Source organism: Harmonia axyridis, chromosome 6 (assembly GCF_914767665.1).
Source record: "Harmonia axyridis chromosome 6, icHarAxyr1.1, whole genome shotgun sequence".
Lineage (NCBI taxonomy): Eukaryota > Metazoa > Arthropoda > Insecta > Coleoptera > Coccinellidae > Harmonia > Harmonia axyridis.
Window position 1 is genome coordinate 38,789,715 of NC_059506.1, and position 20,882 is coordinate 38,810,596.

Genomic DNA, 20,882 nt, shown 5'->3' on the forward strand with positions numbered 1-20,882 from the left:
GCCTAAGTTTAAAAATACTTTTTTCGCTGTCATACTTTTTTCTTGATTATCTATTATCTGATTATCTACCAGTTTGGCGACAAAATTCGTGATTTAACACCTGTAGAAGTTTCAGAAGTTTCACCTCGAAATAAATTAAAATTTTTCTCTAATATGAGAACATATTAGCGTTAATGGAAATGCCATCAGTTTCCTAATTAATTTCGCAAATCAAATTGGCCACGTCCACAAGTCGATGTCATCATCTTCGACTTCCTCGAGAAATCCCAAATGAAACCATCCAGAACTGATTAATTACCGTAATGCTATTTATTTTGATGAGCTGTTGAATACTTTGAATAACCAACAACGCATTTGATATCTCGTTTTACCAAGCCAACTGTCCGAACTGAACAGTGACTAATGTAGAGAAAAAAAGAGCGTATCTATAGCTGCCGTTTCCGGGCTCTATCTTCAGATTGTGGTGTTGAAAAAAATAGGTTTCCTGTTGGCATTTGTCGCGCTATTTTAAACCCCGAAATAGATTTCAAACGCTGATCGACGTAATTGCAAAGTTTGTTGATTTTTCTCATGGAAATTTTCGCGAAAATTTCCACCAGATCGAATGTTCAGAAGAAAATTGTTTGTTTGGGTCGAACGACAAAGGAAACGGAGAAGTTTGCGTAGTGAAGGTTAACCCGAGACTCCGATTACACAAGACATTATCCTCCTCTATGGCCGGGTGCGCCACAGACCGTATTAATTAAATCTTGTTCTTCTTGAAAGAGTTCACTCGCGTAATCTTCAAACGGGATATCTCCTTTCACCGTTGGAAAGTGATCTTCAAATCGAGATTTAATGAGCTCGGATTTTAATGGCGTTAATTTCTATTTGAATGACTGAATGAAAGGGAATCCGCGAAGCTGCTCGCTTTCGTTTCCTGGCGAAACTGTAGCAGCATTTATTTCAGTGCTTTGTGGTCGACTTCGTCTGCCTATTCGCGAACTTTGAATTTTTCAACTCAAGAAATTTTTTCCTACAATTTCACCTTGAAACAACCAAAGCGTATTCAATCTTGCAATTCAAATTTGAACGTTTTGATAACTGAATTATTTTCTTTCAGTTGTACCAATTGTCAATTAGAGGAAATAACGAATAGACTGTTATAAGAGAAATCTTTCAATTCGTTAGGGACGTTTGAATAGTTCAAGTTACTCGCAGTTTTTAATTGTCCAATTTTTATACAGGCTGTTGCTGAATTGGAGGTACAAACGAAAATGACACATTCCTCGGATCCTTTGAAAAAGAAGTCCTATGAACACAGACTTGCAAAAGCTTTGTTTTCGAGATACAGAATGTTAAAGTTTGATTTTTTCTCATAGCATCTTGGCTTTACAAGATATCTAATTGAATTTGGCATAGACATTCCGATTTGAAGATTTTATCAAGTAATTTGCTAATTTTTTATGCAAATCTACTGGGTGATATTTTTTCTGGAATAGTGCCCGCTTATTTCCCCGAGAACTTTTTTTTTGTAGACCACTGGTAGTTCAGAAAAATTCAAAAATTAACTTTGGTCCAGTACTACATTTTTTCGTTTCTTGAAGTTTTGTCGTATCTGCTACCGATTTCAAGAAAAGAATTTCAAACAATGCGCTAGTAATCTTCAGGAAAATCCAAATTATCATAAAGATCCTGTTAGCAAGCTGTGATGAATAAAGTAATTATAAGTTTTGGTACTTATTTGCCCAGTCTGTAACGAAGGTTAATAAGGATTCGATAAACTGGTAATCATCACAAAAAGTAGGACTACAAAAAACACCCTGTATCACGAAAACAAACCGTTTGCTCATGTTTATGGGACTTTTTTTATTAAAATTACTCAAGGAACCTCTCATTCTCCTTTGTACTTCCAAAAGTGAATCAAAATGGGTAAAAATAGCTTCGTAATCTCGACATTATTAAAGTTTCGTAAGAAATATCAAGGCAAAACAGTGTTTTCATATAAATAACACGAGAAGTGTTGCTTCACCCCAAATTGTATATTCAACACACGAAATCTATAGAAGAATGATCATGAAAATAGAATATAAACAGATCTAGTCATGAAACTCGGAATTAAAAAATTCCATTCCACCTCGTGACGACGGTATTCGAAAATTGCTCCAAATAGGAAGTTCGAAACATTCAACTTTTTAATTAGAGGGCAAAATTATATTTTTTTTTACTGACACTGCTCGGGATATCGAATGTTTTACCTCGCAACTTTTTACCGGCCGAACCTTTTACAATTCAGCTTGTGAAATCGATGGAACCTTCGTGTCTTTCCACGAACAATCGATTCAGCTCAGTCATACAAGCATACAATTACTCGCAAAGCCGTTATTTCAAGCTCAAACAGACACTCTTTTCAGTTAAACAGTGCGTGATAACAGAGTGAATAGAAATAATGGATATTGAGCATTTCGCTTGGAAATTACCAGTCATCGCAGAGAAAAAAAAATCGATGAGGGTAATACTCCGTTGACAAGAGAACTCGAAAAACTCACTAGAATAAGCGGCCATCGAATAGTTCCTTGCGTGACTCCTCTTCTTCGTCATCGACAACCTGATGGAGCTCCTGTGGAACCTATTCTGCCTGTAATCCATGGCGAAGTCCTCGTAGATCCCTTTGGGGTCATCGACGCTCATCTTCCTGTCACTTTCCACCCCCTGTCGATGCCCCAACTGCGTTCCGTCCTCAAAAACTCCTCTACCTCCAAAAACTTGCTCGTATCTAAAACTGACAGTCTCGTAGTTCTCCCTGATGGGGATCTGGAGTATCTGCGCCGCCTTTGGAGGTACCTGGTTTGGTACGAAAGGAAAGTGATACTCCAGATATTGCTTCTTTTTTGCTCTTTTCTCTTTGGCGTTGTTCACCGGGGTTTTAAGGATGGTGTTGCCGCTGAACAGCATCTCCGGCTGGAACTCGCTCTCCGACTTGTAGATGCTCTTCTTGAACTCTTTTCGGCTCTCGTCCAGGCTGGACATCGAGGTGGCCTTGTGTAGGGCCTCAGCCTTCCTTTGGTGCTCAGCGTAGCTCTTCCCCGGGTGAAATATCCTTGTGCCAATCGACCTCAAGGAGGCACGCACTGATTTCGACCGTTTTAGGCCAGTTGTACGTCGTTCCGCGATCATATCGGCCATTTTCTTCCTTTTTTTAGGTTCGGGTTCACCCTTCACTTTACCCATCACAAAACATCGAACGTTGGTAGATTCGCGTTGTTTACGTACGAGCTAACGGTCGTTTTCGGCCGGGAACTGACGTCCCTTTAAACGGCGCATGGGTGGCTGGATATCTCCGAGCGTACGGATCGTGCAACGCGCCCGAACGAACTACTGCCGACCGGCGGTACAATCGGAGAAACAGCTGTGCGACCAAACTGGAATCTATTCAATCGTGTGAATCGGATAGATAGATGAGTGAGAGCGAGAGAGAGGGGGAGAATGTTGTGTGCCGTACGAATTGCTAGGGGGAAGGGAGGGGGGCCGGTAGATTGACTAAAGGCGGAAGCGGACGTTACGGTACTACCGGATCGCGGGGTTGCCGGATTTGGGGGATTTTCTCGATTGTTGGGGGTTTTTTTTTGATATGCTCTTATTAGATTCAACTGAATGTTTTGAATTTATTTTAATTCAGATTTAAACGTGTGTTGGACATGAAATTTTGCACACTTATCCGGGACCGTTGGGAACACAATGATTCAATTGTTTAGTTCACGACAAAAATATTGGTGCATTAGTAAAAAAAATTGAAAGAATAAGCTATTATTGAAAGTAGTACTTAAAAGTGGAAAGTGAATTATGGTCTATAAATATTTCAAAAAACCGGCTAAGAATAAAATTATTTACGTTATAATGGATCGAACAATATTGTTGGGTAATAAATATTAGTTCAAAGAATTAAAAATCACGATTTCATTGCAAATTTCACTGAAGAGTAAAAAATTTGTTATAATATACAAACAGATGATGATAATTTTGAGAATAGAAATTTAGACGAGGAAATGTGATTGTGAAAAAGTGTGAGGTGCTTTCTACTCATAGAATATTTTAACAGCTCATATTGTATAATTTCATTTCGAAAATTATTTCTGGAAGATTGTTGCCGACAAATGCATAACTTCTGGAGAATATGAGGAAATTTTGAGTGTTTTATTACTTCTTGAACATTCAAGTCACTTGTAGCTAAAGAAGGTCACCGCCAATTTCACTTTTTTACTTTTGAGGAATTTCCTAAGCAATTTGGCAAAGCAGCACCAGTTCGTTTCGTGTGGACCTAGCTTTAGGGATAATATTGAAACGTTAAAGATGGAATGTTTTGTTGACATTCCACAATTTAGTATTAGTTAATGATAATAACTGTCATTTATTATTAAGCAAAAGGCCAGTGATTAATTAATTTCATTTAGAAATTCGAAGAACTAAATTAAAATATTCTGCGATAACTATCTTCTCAAAATATTCTAACCATTCGATGAAATCCATTGAACTACTCGATGGATTTGAAGGAAATTTACTTTGAAAGCATAAAAATCGAATAACTTTCGCATTGTTTTCCAACATAATAAATTTTCAGTGTTTTTTTATCGTTCAATTACATTAACAATGAAAGCTTTCAACCTAAAGTGTTTCATTTCTTGAATTATAATCAGAATCGAAAAAAGAGAGCATAAAAGCGAAATATGCCTTGATTCATCCAATATCAATACAATACATATCAAATATAATTTCTTATCAGGCAAAATCACTTTTCATTCGAACAAAATGAACAAAAACAATAATCTGAGATAATCCAAGTAATTAAAAACGAAACGGATTACGGAGCTCATTTAAGATTTAATTAAACTTCATAAAATAGAAGCTTTATTCATTCCCTTTCGAATCATCTTCCCCAGATTCCTCAGAAAGCATAATAATGAAGATTCCAACCCCAAAGTCAACAGAGGAGTCTTTGAAATATGAGTAATCTGACACCTGTTTGACATTTTACAGGTCCCATCCCGAAACAGATATTGCTTTCACTGATGTTAAACAACTTTATGTGGTATGTGGTGTTCTGAGATCCCGCATTTTTGGGGATTTCACCCCGAATCTAGAGATTTAAATTCAAGAACTGTTTTCACGCCTGAATACGTGAGTTGAGTAGACGCAATTTGAGAAGGTGTTCAACTTCTTGTCGACTTTTTCCATCGATGAAAGTCACAATTTATTCTCAGACTTTTTTGTACGTGTCGGAACTTTGAAATCAACAACCCCTAATTGCGCCTACCCCGGTAAGACTTCTACCTGGACGACCCGAAAAGAAGACGACTATAGGTGCGTTGCATACCTTCAAGTCGAGAGTCAAATGAAGATTTGAATTCTTCGGGAACCCTCACGTCTCGTCGGTATTCGAGATTACAGGAAACATAAACGCGATTCGGTAAAGGTGGGCATACACTACGGGATTTGTATGTTTCGGTCTGATGTAGACGACTTTATTGTGGTTCAGTAATGATATCGTTTATTTTAACAAAAATTTCGCAAAAACTATTTGAAAATCAGAATTGGGATGACGTTTTTTTATTTCTACATAGAACAAACCAATATTCGAGAATTTCAACTTCACAAAAAAAAAGGATAGAAAAAATTATCAACAACCGTTGGAGAAAAAAAAATAACCCTCCTTGAGAATTTCTACGTTTTCGAGAATGTAGAAGCCAAAAATCTAATTAAAATATGGTACGTCCTTCGTCTGAAGCCTTTGTCGAAAACTATAGGAGCCTTAGAACATTTATAAGAGGAACGGAAATCGCCTTGTAACTGATGCCAACATTCCTTCTACGAGGGGACACTATAGCAGTAGTGTAACATAATTTGATTAATTTCGAAATGATCAATTCATGCTCAAAAATAGTTTACAATGTGATTTATTTACAAAAATTCTTTTGTGTTTCCAAAGGATCAATGTTTTTCTCAGTTTAATGATTTAGCTATTATGAAGTTATGAAAAAAGGATTCCTGATAAAGCATTCAACAATCAAATCAGGATTCTCCACGCCTATGGCTCGCATACACAATCGGCTAGCTCGATTGTGATTGGCGACACTAAACTTCCATCTCTCTTGTATTCGGGATCGAGCTCAAATGTTTACTTTCCGTTCCTTCTATTTATATTATAGGAAAGGAGCTATTTGTTCAAAATTCTGTACAACCATCTGCATTATATTTCGCGTTAGTCCTCATATTTCGATAATACGATACATAAATTTTGAATGCAAAAATACCAACAAATTGAAAAATTCATATCTCCAATAATTGATAACACAGAATTCCAAAATTTTCAACATGTGTGGCTATGATGATACTGAATACAAATAGTTTTTACCTCAAAGTTTTAGACTCTTTGTGAAATTTCTTTCATCAAACGATTCCAAAGGTTTATTATCCGAAATAATAAAACAATATTCGATAAAATATATCTCTCGACATTCGAAATCACCGACAAATGACTCAACTATTTCTACAAGGGCAAAGACATGGGTTTTCAACTTACACAGTCTACCGACCCCTGTTTTGTTTGTCTGAAGTCTACAATCGATATCGACGAAACATTGACACCTCCACGTTTTTCCGAAACTCCAGAACAAGGGGCCTCATCGAGGACGTCCTTATATTGCTAAAACGCCGATACGCGTTTTTTTTTCCAAAAAAAGTCATGAATAATTCAGAGAGGCATCGCTGATATCGGAAAACCACGCCTACACGTATTTTCGTCGTTGGAAAAACCTCTCGTTGCCAGCGATAAAATGTGGCTTTTTCCCCTAAGACGGCTCAATCGAGTTTTGTGTAAACAATGTCGGTTGAAAAAACACTCCAACGTACCCAACTCGTGAAATATGTTTTTTCTACTTTCATGCAAAAATAAAACTTTACTTATTCCAACAAACTGGTCCTTTATTGCACTAGTGTAATAAAATCTTTATTGAAGTCATCTGTCATTTAAATATAGAGTTTTATGATCATAAACTTTCGAATCGACGATTTGGTTCATTTTTTGTGTGATTATTAAAGAATTTTATGTTCTATGGATATCATTTGATTCTGCCATTATGGGAAATATCCCTTCGAAATATCGCAAAATATAAAAAAAAAATGGTGTAACTTTCAGTAGCATACATTTAACCTATTAAATAAAGACTTGGTTTTTGCATGAACGCAGAGATAATATTGTATATGACTCGAGCAAAAAAACTTTGACAACATGTGCCTATGAATATGATTTTTGAAGTATTTAAAAGTGTGAAAATTATGAGTTTTATTGCCAATAAGTCTAGATAATATTATTCGAATTGTTTAGATAGTATCAAGCGATTTCGATGTAATATGATGTATCTCAAATGAAGGAATAACATCATTTTACAGTTACGGTAATAAATCATGGAAACATTTTTAACGGGAACAAATATCAATGGAACAACAGTGCTCATCTTGTTGATATTGTTTTTTCTTCGAATCCCATATACTTCAAACAATGAGAAATTTAAAGGAAACCTTTACAGTTGACTTCTTCTAATTGTAATATTTAGTAAAAAGCGCTCGATGATGAACTTCAGTGAGAATACCAGGCCATTCTATACTGATTAGAGAAACGTTGTAAACCCAAGGAATTTCCCACGAGTGAAACTCTCACTTTCGTTGGTTTTATGATTTCCCTTTCTTCCAGAGAAACATTTAACGTTTTCACGTCTAGTTTAGGACGGAAAAGAGTTTCGAACCGCCTATTTATCAACATTTTCACTTCCAAAGAGGCGAAGAAGTGAATGAGTCGAATGATAGATCCTTGGGGAACACCCCAAGTTGAAATTACACGGCGTTATTCATTGAAGTTGAGCTGATATTCGTTCCGATTTTAAGCGAAAATATTCTCCTGATGGGAAATTCGAACGTTTCGATTGCGAATTGAACCAGATGAATCTCTGATGGACCGCAAGCTGATTCGCGCTTCGAATCATGAAAATCTCGGATTCTGGGGCAATCTAGAGATGCCCAGGTCGGTATCCGGTTTTTGCTTGCGGGTTTTTCCGGGAAATCGAGAATACGAACCGTCCCCCGTTCGCCCCTTCGCACCCTCGGATGGAGGGAGTGTCCGATCGAGCGTGAATTAAGGGATGACGGCGGGAATCAATTGATAACCGATCGAGCCAGATACCTCTGAAGGCTTCTCGCTCCGATACGGATTTACGGGTTCCGTAATCTCTTCAGCTATTTTCGCCACACGGAACGGCCCTTATGGCCCGTTTGGTTGAGATACAGGGTGTCGATCGGAGTTTGGGGAGCGATTGACCTTTGAAAAGGGATCGGATAGTGTTTATATTTGATGGTAAGGACCGAAAAGCGTTAAAGCTATGTCAGGAACTAGGTTTTAGATGAAATATACCAAAAAAAAAATGAGGAAACCTGGGAAGGTCAACTGAGCGGTCTCCCATTCAGACGATGATTCCGCTGAAAGCTGTTTCACTCCAGATTCCGTAAACTTTCATTATATAACTTTATGTTATAGTCAGCAAGGAAAAATCATAGAATAATAACCATAGATAGAGGGAGTATACACAATTTTTACGTGTCTCCAACATGGTTAGATTACGTTGTCGGATTGTGATATATTTTCAAATCCACAATTTTACTATATCGTTATGAATGTATATTATATTGAATGAAATATATTTATTTGAGTGATTCCCGATTAAATATGCAAATTTGAATATTTGGAATCCGATATTTTTCCTAATTGTCGAATTTATAATAAGCAGAATATTTATTATTTTCTGTATCTACCTGCTGAAATCCAAGGTTTGGCAACTTTTGCTCTCCTATTGTCATCGGTTGTTTCACGACGTCTGGCGCGCTTGAAGTTTGTTTTCTGAGTTTCTGATATATTTAGGTATTTATTTCAATATATTTTGATTTAATACGAAACTTTGATTCACTATGGGACATAAGAAGTGCGTTCTTTGTGGAGAAACTCGCGAATTGAGTGAAATATCGTGTCACTGATATGTTTTCATTTACGCGCGCTTCATGTCAAATATGATAGTTCATGTTGGGGACAAAATGTACCTTCTGAAAATGACATATATGCTCCCTCTATGTATGTTTATTAATCTGAGGAAGAAATTGAATAGTGCTCCGGTTTGCGTAACGTTTTCCTTAACGAATTCTTCATCAATAAGTCAAACCTGATCGTCCAAGACCAATTTCATCCCAAGAGCCATTATTTCGAAACCTCAACACCACTAAAACGAGCACGCGAAAAAAAGTCCACCGGAGACATATCAGGGGAATACAGCGATTGAAACAAACGTATTCCACTAATGCACAGCAACTGGAGATAGAGACACTCTAACCGCAACGTGCTCAAACTGCATCTTCATCACCGCCAAGACGTCAAGACCCACCCCTCAATTCTATCAAGTCGGTCTTGGAAATTACACCACCCGCCGCCCCCACACGTTATCTCCCAATTATTCTCCGACTCCCTATCTCGCGAGACGTTTTTGTTACGTCGTTCCGGAACGCTACGTGGTCATAACTCCCACCGCCGACGAGACTCGAGGTCTCCTTCGGGAGGTGGGGGCGGCCATCGGGGGAGGCTATCATTAACCCCCGTTCGGCATCAAGGGGGCGCTAACGAGATGACGTGTGCTCTTTCTTGAAGAGCACGCCAATTTGAACGGTCCGGTTTTGATGTTGACGTGTGGATAGGTAAACATGTTTACGAGTACACAGGTTGTGACCTTGGAAGGTCTTATGCAGTGAGTGCTTGTTTACTTACTTTTCGCCCGGTTAATTCGGTTTTTTTTTCGGTTTGTATTATTCTGAGTTTCGACAATAGCGGAATCAGCATAATCGGAAATATCTATTGGAACCAGAAAGTAAGCATACGCATAAAAATATAAATCGGAGATATTCAACTATGTAGTGGCAAAGAGTCAGGACACGAATACCAGTGATAAATCGGAGATATTGGAGAAAGCTGTGATAGAGGCAGGCAGGGTTGTATTGTCCCACCACTACTGTTCAATATACAAGGCGTTCCTAAATTGGAGGTAACGGGTGTTTTTTTTCGACGTATATAACTTTAAGTTGGCATTACAGTTCAAGATGGCGACCGATTTAACATCTGTCAAGTGATTTATTCTCAGTTTGGTTTGGCAATTCATCATAAATAGACTCACGCCTGAACAACGCTTGCAAATAGTGCAATTTCATTTCGAAAATAATGGTTCTGTGCGGAATACGTATCGCGCACTACGTCCATTTTATTTTGTTTAGCGATGAAGCGCACTTCTGGTTGAATGGCTACGTCAACAAACAAAACTGCCGCATTTGGAGTGAAGCTAATCCTCAAGTGTATGTTGAAACACCGTTACATCCAGAAAAACTGACTGTTTGGTGCGCTTTATGGGCTGGTGGAATCATTGGTCCGTACTTCTTCAAAAACGATGAAGGCCAGAACTTTACAGTCAATGGTGATCAGTATAGAGCCATGATTACTAACTTTTTCATTCCTGAATTGAACAACCATGATGTCCAGGAGCTGTGGTTCCAACAAGACGGCGCAACATGTCACACAGCTCGTGCCACAATCGATTTATTGAAAGACACGTTTGGTGACCGCCTAATTTCACGTTTTGGACCTGTGAATTGGCCTCCAAGATCTTGTGATTTAACACCGCTAGACTACTTTCTGTGAGGCTATGTAAAGTCATTGGTCTATGCGGATAAGCCACAAACCCTTGACCATTTGGAAGACAACATTCGCCGTGTTATTGCCGATATACGGCCACAAATGTTGGAAAAAGTAATCGAAAATTGGACGTCCAGATTGGACTACATCCGAGCCAGCCGTGGCGATCATATGCCAGAAATCATATTTAAAATGTAATGCCACAAGATTATCTTGAATCACTGGTATTCAAGGTAATGCCACTACATAGTTGAATATTATCTTGAATTCTACACTCTGCATTTCCAAAACAAAGAGCTTGCGGGTCCATGTTTATAAGATGTTTTTTTCTTGAAATAATCCGTGGAATTTGTCATTTCCATTTGTACCTCCAATTTAGAAACGTATATCCCGTAATGAATAATTCTTAAATTGGGAAAGAATCGGTCACTCATTCACCAAATTTGCCAAAAATTACATTCGTAGTGAAAAGTATATCGTATTTATAATTCTGCGTTATCTGCCATTTACAAGGTCAGAATTCGCCAAGGTCAGAGTCCCACCCAAAGACATCTGACTCAAATCACAGCTCTCCTCGCTTATTTGCCACAACATAACCACACGCATACCATGACTAACAACAATTATAATATCAACCTAATGTCATCAGAAGATCCCATGATCCAACACTAACATAATATAAATTATTCATAATAAAGCAGGGGGCAAAAGTCACCTAGAAATAATACATATCATTTTCGACGTCGCAATCCTTCAGTTATCTACAGTAATAGTATCGTATCTGCACATCACTTAGAATATAGATAGAAGCAACGGAAAGTAAACATTTGTGCTCTATCCCGAATACAAGAGAGATGGGAGTTTGGTGTCACCACTCACAATCGAGCTAGCTGATTGTATGTGCGAGCCATAGGCGTGGAGAATCCTGCTTTGATTGTTGAATGCTTTATCAGGAATCCTTTTTTCATAACTTCATAATAGCTAAATCATTAAACTAAGAAAAACATTGACTCTTTTGAAACACGAATGAATTTTTATGAATAAATCACATTGTAAACTATTTTTGAGCATGAATTGATAATTTCTAAATTAATCAAATTATGTTACGCTACTGCTATAGTGTCCCGTCAGACAAGGAGTGACGAATGTTGGCATCAAAACAAATGCATCAGTTACAAGGCGAATTCCGTTCCTCATATTAATGTTCTAAGGGCCTAAGGCACCTCCTGACAAAGGTGGCGTCGCGAAATCATAGAACAGGGCCGTTCAGGGGTGGCCAATTTCGAGTCGTATCGACCGACACAGAATCGAAAGCACGCACAGACACACACACACACACACACTTGATCGGTTTCTTTTCGTAACCCGCTAGGCGTAAATACATCAAAGCGGCAAGCAACGAGAAAATTCAGTAACCCAGTAACGTCGTTAAAGATTTATCGGGTAAGGATTTACTTTACGGGGGCGCATCTGCGGAAAACACGTATAACAAGGGGGTAATTTTAATGGGTAAGCGGAGATATCCGGCAGGTTTACGGTTGTCTCTGATTGGATTACGATCTGATGGGTCGTGATTCCGAATCGGATTCTGTGGTTGGTGTTTTTGAAGTCCAGATGTTATTATCCTTTATACGTCGACTAACCGCACACGGATGCTCGATGGTTTACGAGAGTAGTTCGAATGATACGTAGGTTTTAACGTTCCGGTTGTACCGAGTTTATTCCTCTGTGTTATTGCAAGGTTGACGAGGGGGTATTTATTTTTCAATTATTTCGGAGTTTAGCGGTGATTGAGATGGATACATTTTTTTGTGAAATTCAGTATGGAAATCTTGATTGGTCGTTAGCTTAGAGTAATAAACATAGATAGATACGCAAATTTTACATGTCCCCAACATGGTTAGATTACGTTGTCGGATTGTGATATATTTTCAAATCCACAATTTTACTCTATCGTTTTGAATGTATATTATATTGAATTAAATATATTTATTTGAGTGATTCCCGATTAAATATGCAAATTTGAATATTCGGAATCCGATATTTTTCCTAATTGTCGAATTTATAATATGTAGAATATTTATTATTTTCTGTATCTACCTGCCGAAATCCAAGGTTTGGCAACTTTTGCTCTCCTAGTGTTATCGGTTGTTTCACGTCGTTTGGCGCGCTCGAAGTATGTTTTCTGAATTTCTGATATATTTGGGTATTCATCTCAATATATTTTGAGTTAATTTGAAACGTTGATTCATTATGGGACATAAGAAGTGCATTCTTTGTGGAGAATCTCGCGAATTGAGTGAAATATCGTATCACTGATATGTTTTCAGTTCCGCGCGCTTCATGTCAAATTTGATAGTTCATTTTGGGGACAAAATTTGCTTACTAAAAATGACTTGTGCTTCCTCTAGCTATGTTTATTACTCCAAGTTCGTTAGTGATTTCATAGGAATTACAGTTTTTGAACGTATCGGCAGAGAATATACAGTGTATCTGATGGATGCATCTGCATCTGCACTGAAAGCTTGCACATTTATCCGTGAAACACCCTTTATACGTCCGTATATACGAATATATACGGACAAAAATGACCGCTACATTCCTTTCATCCATTGTAAGCTTCCCCTGAAAAAAGTTCATATCGATATCTATCCCCTCGACTATTGCATAGCTTCCGGTCGTTATTTACCTTCCTGATGTTTGACATTCTCCATCTGTGTGCAAATACGCGCGCGGTGCGTCGAATGTCACACATTTCTATTCGGGACGACAATAAACATGTCCCATTCTAAATAACCTACTTTTCTTCCGTCGAAAGGTTATCTTCATTCACGATACGATGTACGTGACAAATTGACAGACAAACATAACCTCTCTATTTTACTGAGTTTTCCGCGACATCAATGGCGTCACTGTGCGCGACTCGTATACGGTCGATTGAAAATATAAACAAGTCGTATTGTCACGTCCGAGATGGAACTAACGTTCTTTGTACTCGTGGGAAATGTGATTATCGGAGTGTCACATTTTCACAGGGAAGAAATTCCTTCATAGTAAGTTGATAAAGAGTGATAACATAGATAGGTATTGATGGTACGAACAGCTAACATGATTTTGTCGCATTTGTTCTGTTTGATTAGAAATTCGATTTGGTGGTTTAAATTTCGGACTATACTATTGAATATAATTGATTAACTTGCACGCAGAAGGGAGTCAGAACAGTACGGGGAAAGACCTCGATAGAATACAAAGAATAGCCCTTGTTTGTATCACTGGAGTTATGAAAACGTGCCCAAGTGGGCATTGGAGATCATTACAGATCTCACACCTCTTCATCTTGTGATAAATAGAGTAGCCCATGAGGCCATTCTGAAGCTATCCAGGGAAGGAACTGGCAATGAGGCAAGTAGAAACCAGAGAGCCTGGTCTCTGACGAATTACATATCATCAGCAAGCCTTCCTAGTGATAACTAAGACCAAGAAAACTTTCACTAAGATGCTAAGTAGATAAGAAGATTGGGAAAGAGAGTCCACAATTTCAGATTTCAAAGAGAATACCATCAAATAGTACACAGATGGTTCTAAAACCACGACGAGGACTGGAGGGGCTGGAGTCTTCGTGGCTGGCACCAAATGCTCACTATCGTTAGGCCGCTGTCCAAGTGCCTTTCAGGCAGAGATACTTGCAATCGAAAGATGTGTGGAAATTAACCTAGTAAGAAACTATTAGAGATGTGATATAGTGAAACATTTTGACAGTCAGGCTGGACTCAAAGCATTGAACTTACGTATCATCGATTCTAAGATGGTATGGGAGTGCCGAAGGAAACTCAATGAAATAGGTAAGAATAATAAGGAATAAAGGGAAATTATTGGATTATATATTTGGGTTATATAAATACAGAGTATTCACTAATACACAGATGATGATAATAATCGTTTATTCTCTAGACACTCAGTAAGTCTTAACTCTATCTCAAAAGCAAGTACAGCTCACAAGGCAGAACAGAAGAGACTTCAAAACACTCAGGTTATGTCGTTGACGTTCGCTCTCGATCATCGAAGATCTATTCTTGTTTTCTCTCTCGATGGCCCTCGATGGCCTCGCCACGCGCAGACTCGTAGCGCCACCGTACGACCTGACATAATACTATCAAGTGTAGGGTTGGTTGTCTCTCTCGTAATCTGTTCGGATGAAGTAATATTCTAACAGAAATGCTTGCCAGAATAGGAGCACAAGCTCCTTTTATTGGCCTAGAATCTAGAAACCGAAAGAGAAATACTCTGGTGGAATCTTCCTGGGTTAGATGACTCCAAAAAGTTTCTTCGAAACTTTGATACTGCGAGATCTAAGACATATCTGGATCTTAGCAAAATTATGCTACACTTCCTCACTGGAATCCTTAAAGGCCATTGCTGACTCAGGAAGCACCTCATGAGAATGAGTCTAGCAGAAAACGACGAGTGCAGATTCTGCGTGAGGGAGGAAGAAACTCCAGTTCACTTGGAGACGGATTGCCTCGCCGTTGCTGGCCAATGCAAAAAATGCTTTGGTCAAGAGAATTGTAGAAGTGAGGAAGTAACCTCCTTGAAGCCATCCCAGGTACTGGAGACGAACTGTAGAGAGGCAAGAATAGCTCTAATTGGGACACAAGAGACCACAAGGTTGCGGTGCAATGGAACCCCCTTGAATCTACAATCCTCTACCTCCGGTAGATTGGAAGGAACTAATGGCTATTACATTTTCAGGCCTTCAACCATCGCAAAAGCCATAACCTCTGCCAACGGAAGCGATAAGAAAAATGGGAAGTGCACGTTCCAAATTGCCAGGGCGCGTCACGGAACGCAACCTCATACACGTTCTATTAGATTAGCACACATGCCTGTGTTCCATAGTGCATGGGAAACCATAGAGGCGGAACGCGCGACCCACAGAGGTAGAAAAGAGCAACGGTAGGCACACACACACGTTTCGACAGTCGGTCCGTTTGTTCTGTGACCGCGTTATCCGCGTCGATGAACTTAGCTTGATGTCTGTGTCGCTAATTCGTACCAACAGTGACTGGATATCGATCGGAGGCCGACAACAACGTTAATGAGCGGTTGTTAGTTTGCGGGAATTCTGAGAGAAACAAGCCGTGAATTTGTAGCTGCGAGAGGGCTAAAGTTACACGTTAACGATGCTGATATTTCACCTCGCGAAATTTCGTCGGAACGTGTTATTGAGCTGGCGACAAATTGATTTTGGCCGAATGAGTGTTATTTTTCATTTTTTTTGTAGGAAATGTCACTATCCAGGTTTAATTCAATTTTGTCGGTTCATAAGTATTATATAGTTTATTTATGTATTTAAGTTCTGAATCAACTCTTACTTATTTATTTATATTTATTTATAACAGGCCGATTGAAAAGTCCCCGGTGTACCATAGTAAAACACATGTTTTTTAGCAAAATTCGATGTAATTATTCAACATAGTTGCCTTCGAGGGCGATACAGCGATTAAAGCGATATTCCAACTCTTCGATAACATTTTTGTAGTACGATTTGTCTTCCGCTTCAAAATAGACCCCAGTTTCGGCGATTAATTCTTCATTGGCGCAAAATTTCTTTCCAGCGAGCATTCTTTTGAGGTCTGAGAATAGGAAAAAGTTGCTGGGGCCAGATCTGGCGAATACGGTGGATGCAGAAGCAATTAGAAGCCCAATTCATGCAATTTTGTCATTGTTTTCATTGATTTGTGACACGGCGCATTGTTTTGATGAAACGGCACCTTTTTTTTCTTCAAATGAGGCCGTTTTTTAACGGTTTCAACCTTTAAACGATCCAATAACACTAAATAATCGCTGTTGATGGTCTGGCCCTTTTGGAGGTACTTTGTTGTATTTGGCGATGTTGTATTTGGCACTGATCACCACAGACAGTCCACACGGACTTTGTGGTTATTAAGTTTATTTGTATAATTTCTGTCAAATTATTTGTAACTTAATGTATTATGTATTTTCCCAAATAAACTATATTATTATTATTATTAATCTATGAAAATTATACCTTGCGCATCCTAGAATACTTATGCCATAACCTTGCCAGCTGACTGTTGTGTTTTCCTCGATTTGGATTCGGTTCATCGTGTGCAGTCCACTCAGCTGACTGTCGATTGGACTCGGGAGTGAAATGATGGAGCCATGTTTCATCCATTGTCACATATCGATGCAAAAATTCAGGTTTATTGCACTTAAACAGCTTCAAACACTGCTCAGGATCATTAACACGTTGTTGCTTTTGATCGATTGTGAGCTCGCGCGGCACTCATGTTGCACACAGCTTTCTCATATACAAATATTCGTGAATGATATGATGTACACGTTCAGATGATATCTTCACAATGTCAGCTATCTCGATTAACTTCGCTTTATGGTCATCCAAAATTATTTTGTGAACTTTTTTGATTTTTTTGTCGGTGACAGCCTCTTTTGGGCGTCCACTGCGTTTACCGTCTTCGGTGCCCATTTCACCACGTTTGAACTTAGCTTACCAATCAATGATTGTTGATTTTAAGACTAAACTCTAGGATCAGTTTCTATATTCTCGACCGTTGTGTTCTACAGGATATGAGTCTTCAAATTGTATATCAAATTTGAGCATGTTCTTCTGATCGAATGAAATACCTTTTTCTATTACAAGTTTCTTCTTCTTTTCATGTCTTTTCATTGCTCGTCTCAATTTCCCGCCTCCTAAGTTCGGCGGTAAACACATGCTCTCCATGAAAAATGACCTACCCAGTATTTGTAAGCTTACTCAAAAAAAGTACTCCCCAATTTAAAAACATTTCAGACTCGACGTCATAGCGCACTTTTTACGACGCCCAGCGTCGCGTTAAGGACATCGTCGACACGTCGAGGCAGGCTTGTCTAAATGCAAATTTCCCATCGGATGCGGAAATCGGGAAAATTCAATAGTCGAGATACCGTGACCCTGCGATACAAGCCACGGTTGCATCCTGACGTGAGGGAAGGGGTATAACATAATGTTATTCGAGTGTGTTTCTTGGGCGGGCGCCTAGGAACGAATGAGGGGGATGCTGGGATGAAGACGTCTGGGGGATGTGAGTGTAATTGAGGCAGATGAGATCCTCGTTCTACCGTTTCTGATGGAAACTTGGAAGGAGGTCTGGAGATTCGTTAGGTCGTAACGTGAGTTGATCGTGATGAAACTGGTAGTTTGAGAATTTCGCTGGTATTTCAGCGAAATGATGTCAGAATTGAAAAATTCCGGGCTTTTTTACCGTGGTCTAGTCGGTTTGTCACCTGATGTTTTGCTTACTAACTGCGATAAGCATCTTCAGAGAGACGCTGGATTTCTCCAAGTTACTTGCTGCGACCTACATAAGCGTAAAACTTTGTTTCCGACGTTTGATCCTTTATTGTAAAAAACTGGTTATACATTTATGATTTAAAGAATTGTCCATGGCTGGCCACTATTTTCTTCCATATTTTGGGCAGCGTACGAATTTCGCGTTGAAAAAACTGGTCATCTTTTGAAGCGATCTACGAATCGATACAATTTTTTACTTCTTCATAAGACCGGAAGTCCTGGTCAGCCTGCCCGTGAGCCAAATCGTGAGTAAAATCACTTTATCATGTCTCTCGTCGTATTGCGGCCTTTTGTCTTTCAATAATCGGCTCAAACGCATTAATTGCGTTCGATAACGATCGCATGTTATTATTTCAGTCGATTTTAATAGTTCATAATACAGTTCGCCGAGCTGGTCCCACCAAATACTGAACATGACCTTGGAACTGCAAATATCGGGATATCCCCATGATTTTCAGCACTTGGTATTATCGTAATGAATCCATTTCTCCAGTCACAATGCGATTCAGAAATCCCTTCCGCCTTTGCCTTGTAAGCAGTTGCTCACAAGCATACAAACGCCGTTTAACATCTCTCGGATTCAACTCGTACAAACCCAATTACCTTGTTTCTGAATCATTCCCATGACTATCAGGCGTATTGAAATGGCTTGTTGCGTCATTCCCAATGATCCTGCCGATTCTGTTGCGTTTGACACGAGTCTTTATCAGGTAATGCCTCCAATTCTGCATCTTCGAAAACCTTCTCTCTTTCACCGCCATTCTGGTCTTCAACGTCATCATCAACGTTCTTGAAGGGTTGAAACCACTCTCGGCACGTTCTTTCACTAATAGCGGCCTCACCATATGTATTTGGGAGCATTTGATGAGCCTCAGCCACAGATTTATTCAAATTAAATCAGAAAATTAAAATCTCCCGCAAATGACAATAATTTGGCTCGTCATCTGATACGTTTAATCGAAAATAACATTATGATGCAGACACAAATCGACTAATATTTCTACAGAAAAGTTATTGAAAAGGTTCAGCAACCATCTTTTATCCCTTGCTGTCGATGAAGCACAGTCTGAATAGCACTTATCGAGCCATTACTTTGCTTGAACAGTATTTTTTTCCTATAAAAAACACGAAACTCGTTTATTCCAGTTTTCAAACAACACAAATTTAGCGTCACTCAACCTTCAATATTTCGATCCAGACTTAACTCTTTCCCGAAATTCGAAATTGACACCCATTTTTGAATCTTTGAACCTGGATATCAACGAGAAATAAAAGTGCTAAGACAGTGGCGGCGCCATGCCCGGGGACTTATGGATCGACGTGGTATATCCAAAAAAATCAGATCAAAACGTATTCATTCTTCAAATGACGGTAACCTTTTTAGCCTTCATCCAATCACAATGAAACAAAGCTTCCTGTGAAACTCTCATGAAATACTCATACTAACCACATCTACGTGAAATTTCATGGCAACCCATTAAATTCTTATCCGAAAGAAATATTTAACTTTTATGTCCAGCGCGCGCACTGCTTCTTTTGGGACAATAACTCAAGTCCGGATGGACAATTCTCTTGCCAGACAATATGAAGGCAATTTAGCCCGGACATGGAGGTTTATCCCTCCAGAAACGATGACGAGAGTGGAGATCCGGATAAAACTCGTATTCACAATTCGCTCTTGGCGATGGGAAGGGAGGAAGGAGTCCGGGAGAAGAAGGAATAACAATTCCGCCTCCATCCCTTAACTTGGTCACATTCGGAAAATCGCATTTTCAGAGCGACGGGAGTATCGGTAATTGAATGAGGTCCAGAAAATACCCGATTCGAACGGAATCCTCTCTATTCCCCCGGGAATAGACGATCATTACGTAGCCAGATCCTTATTGAAGTTTATTTTGGCGATTGGTCGGGATCTTTCCTCGAGGGGGATACGCAGTCTGGGCCTGTATTTGAAGTGCCGTTTCGATAATATTCAGATTTTCGATACAACGAGTAGGTTTAGAAATAAGGAGTAAAAATATTTCTCCATGAAACATTGAGAATTTCACCATTCAAATCGTATTATATTATTTTAGTTCAATTTCTCAAAAACAATCCATTAAAATCCACTACAAATTGATGTGTACCATAGAGGAATAAACATAGATACAGGAAGTATACACAATTTTTACATGTCCCCAACATGGTTAGATTACGTTGTCGGATTGTGATATAATTTCAAATCCACAATTTTACTATATCGTTATGAATGTATATTATATCGAATGAAATATATTTATTTGAGTGATTCCCGATTAAATATGCGAATTTGAATATTTGGAATCCGATATTTTCCTAATTGTCGAATTTATAATAAACTGAATATTTATTATTTTCTGTATCTACCTACAGAAATCCAAGGTTTGGCAACTTTTGCTCTTCTAGTGTCATCGGTTGTTTCACGTCGTTTGGCGCGCTCGAAGTTTGTTTTCAGAATTATTGATATATTTAGGTATTTATTTCAATATATTGTGAGTTGATATGAAACGTTGTCACTATGGGACATAAGAAGTGCGTTCTTCGTGGAAAAACTCGCGAATTGAGTGAAATATCGTATCACTGATATGTTTTTATTTCTGCGCGCTTCATCTCAAATTTGATAGTTCATGTTGGCAAAATGACAAAATTTGCTTAGTGAAAATGTTATTATGTTTATTACTCTCAGGATATAAGGAAATGTATTTTTTGAAAGAGATCTCAGACGCAAGACGTAGAATGCTG

General features: G+C 38.7%; 1 protein-coding gene across 4 annotated transcripts in view; it reads right to left on the bottom strand.

The window, feature by feature from the left end:
- The window catches only part of LOC123683318 (ankyrin repeat and fibronectin type-III domain-containing protein 1), a 124,335-nt gene that overhangs the window by 39,543 nt on the left and 63,910 nt on the right, over window positions 1-20,882 (bottom strand). The window contains exon 1 of one of the 4 annotated variants that reach the window (XM_045622275.1): window positions 2,529-3,368. The exons of the other annotated variants lie outside the window; for them this stretch is intronic. Coding sequence (XP_045478231.1) covers window positions 2,529-3,210 — 682 coding nt within the window. The 5' untranslated portion in view covers window positions 3,211-3,368. Of the gene's footprint in view, window positions 1-2,528; window positions 3,369-20,882 lie in introns of those variants that run through there. 4 annotated transcript variants of the gene reach the window in all.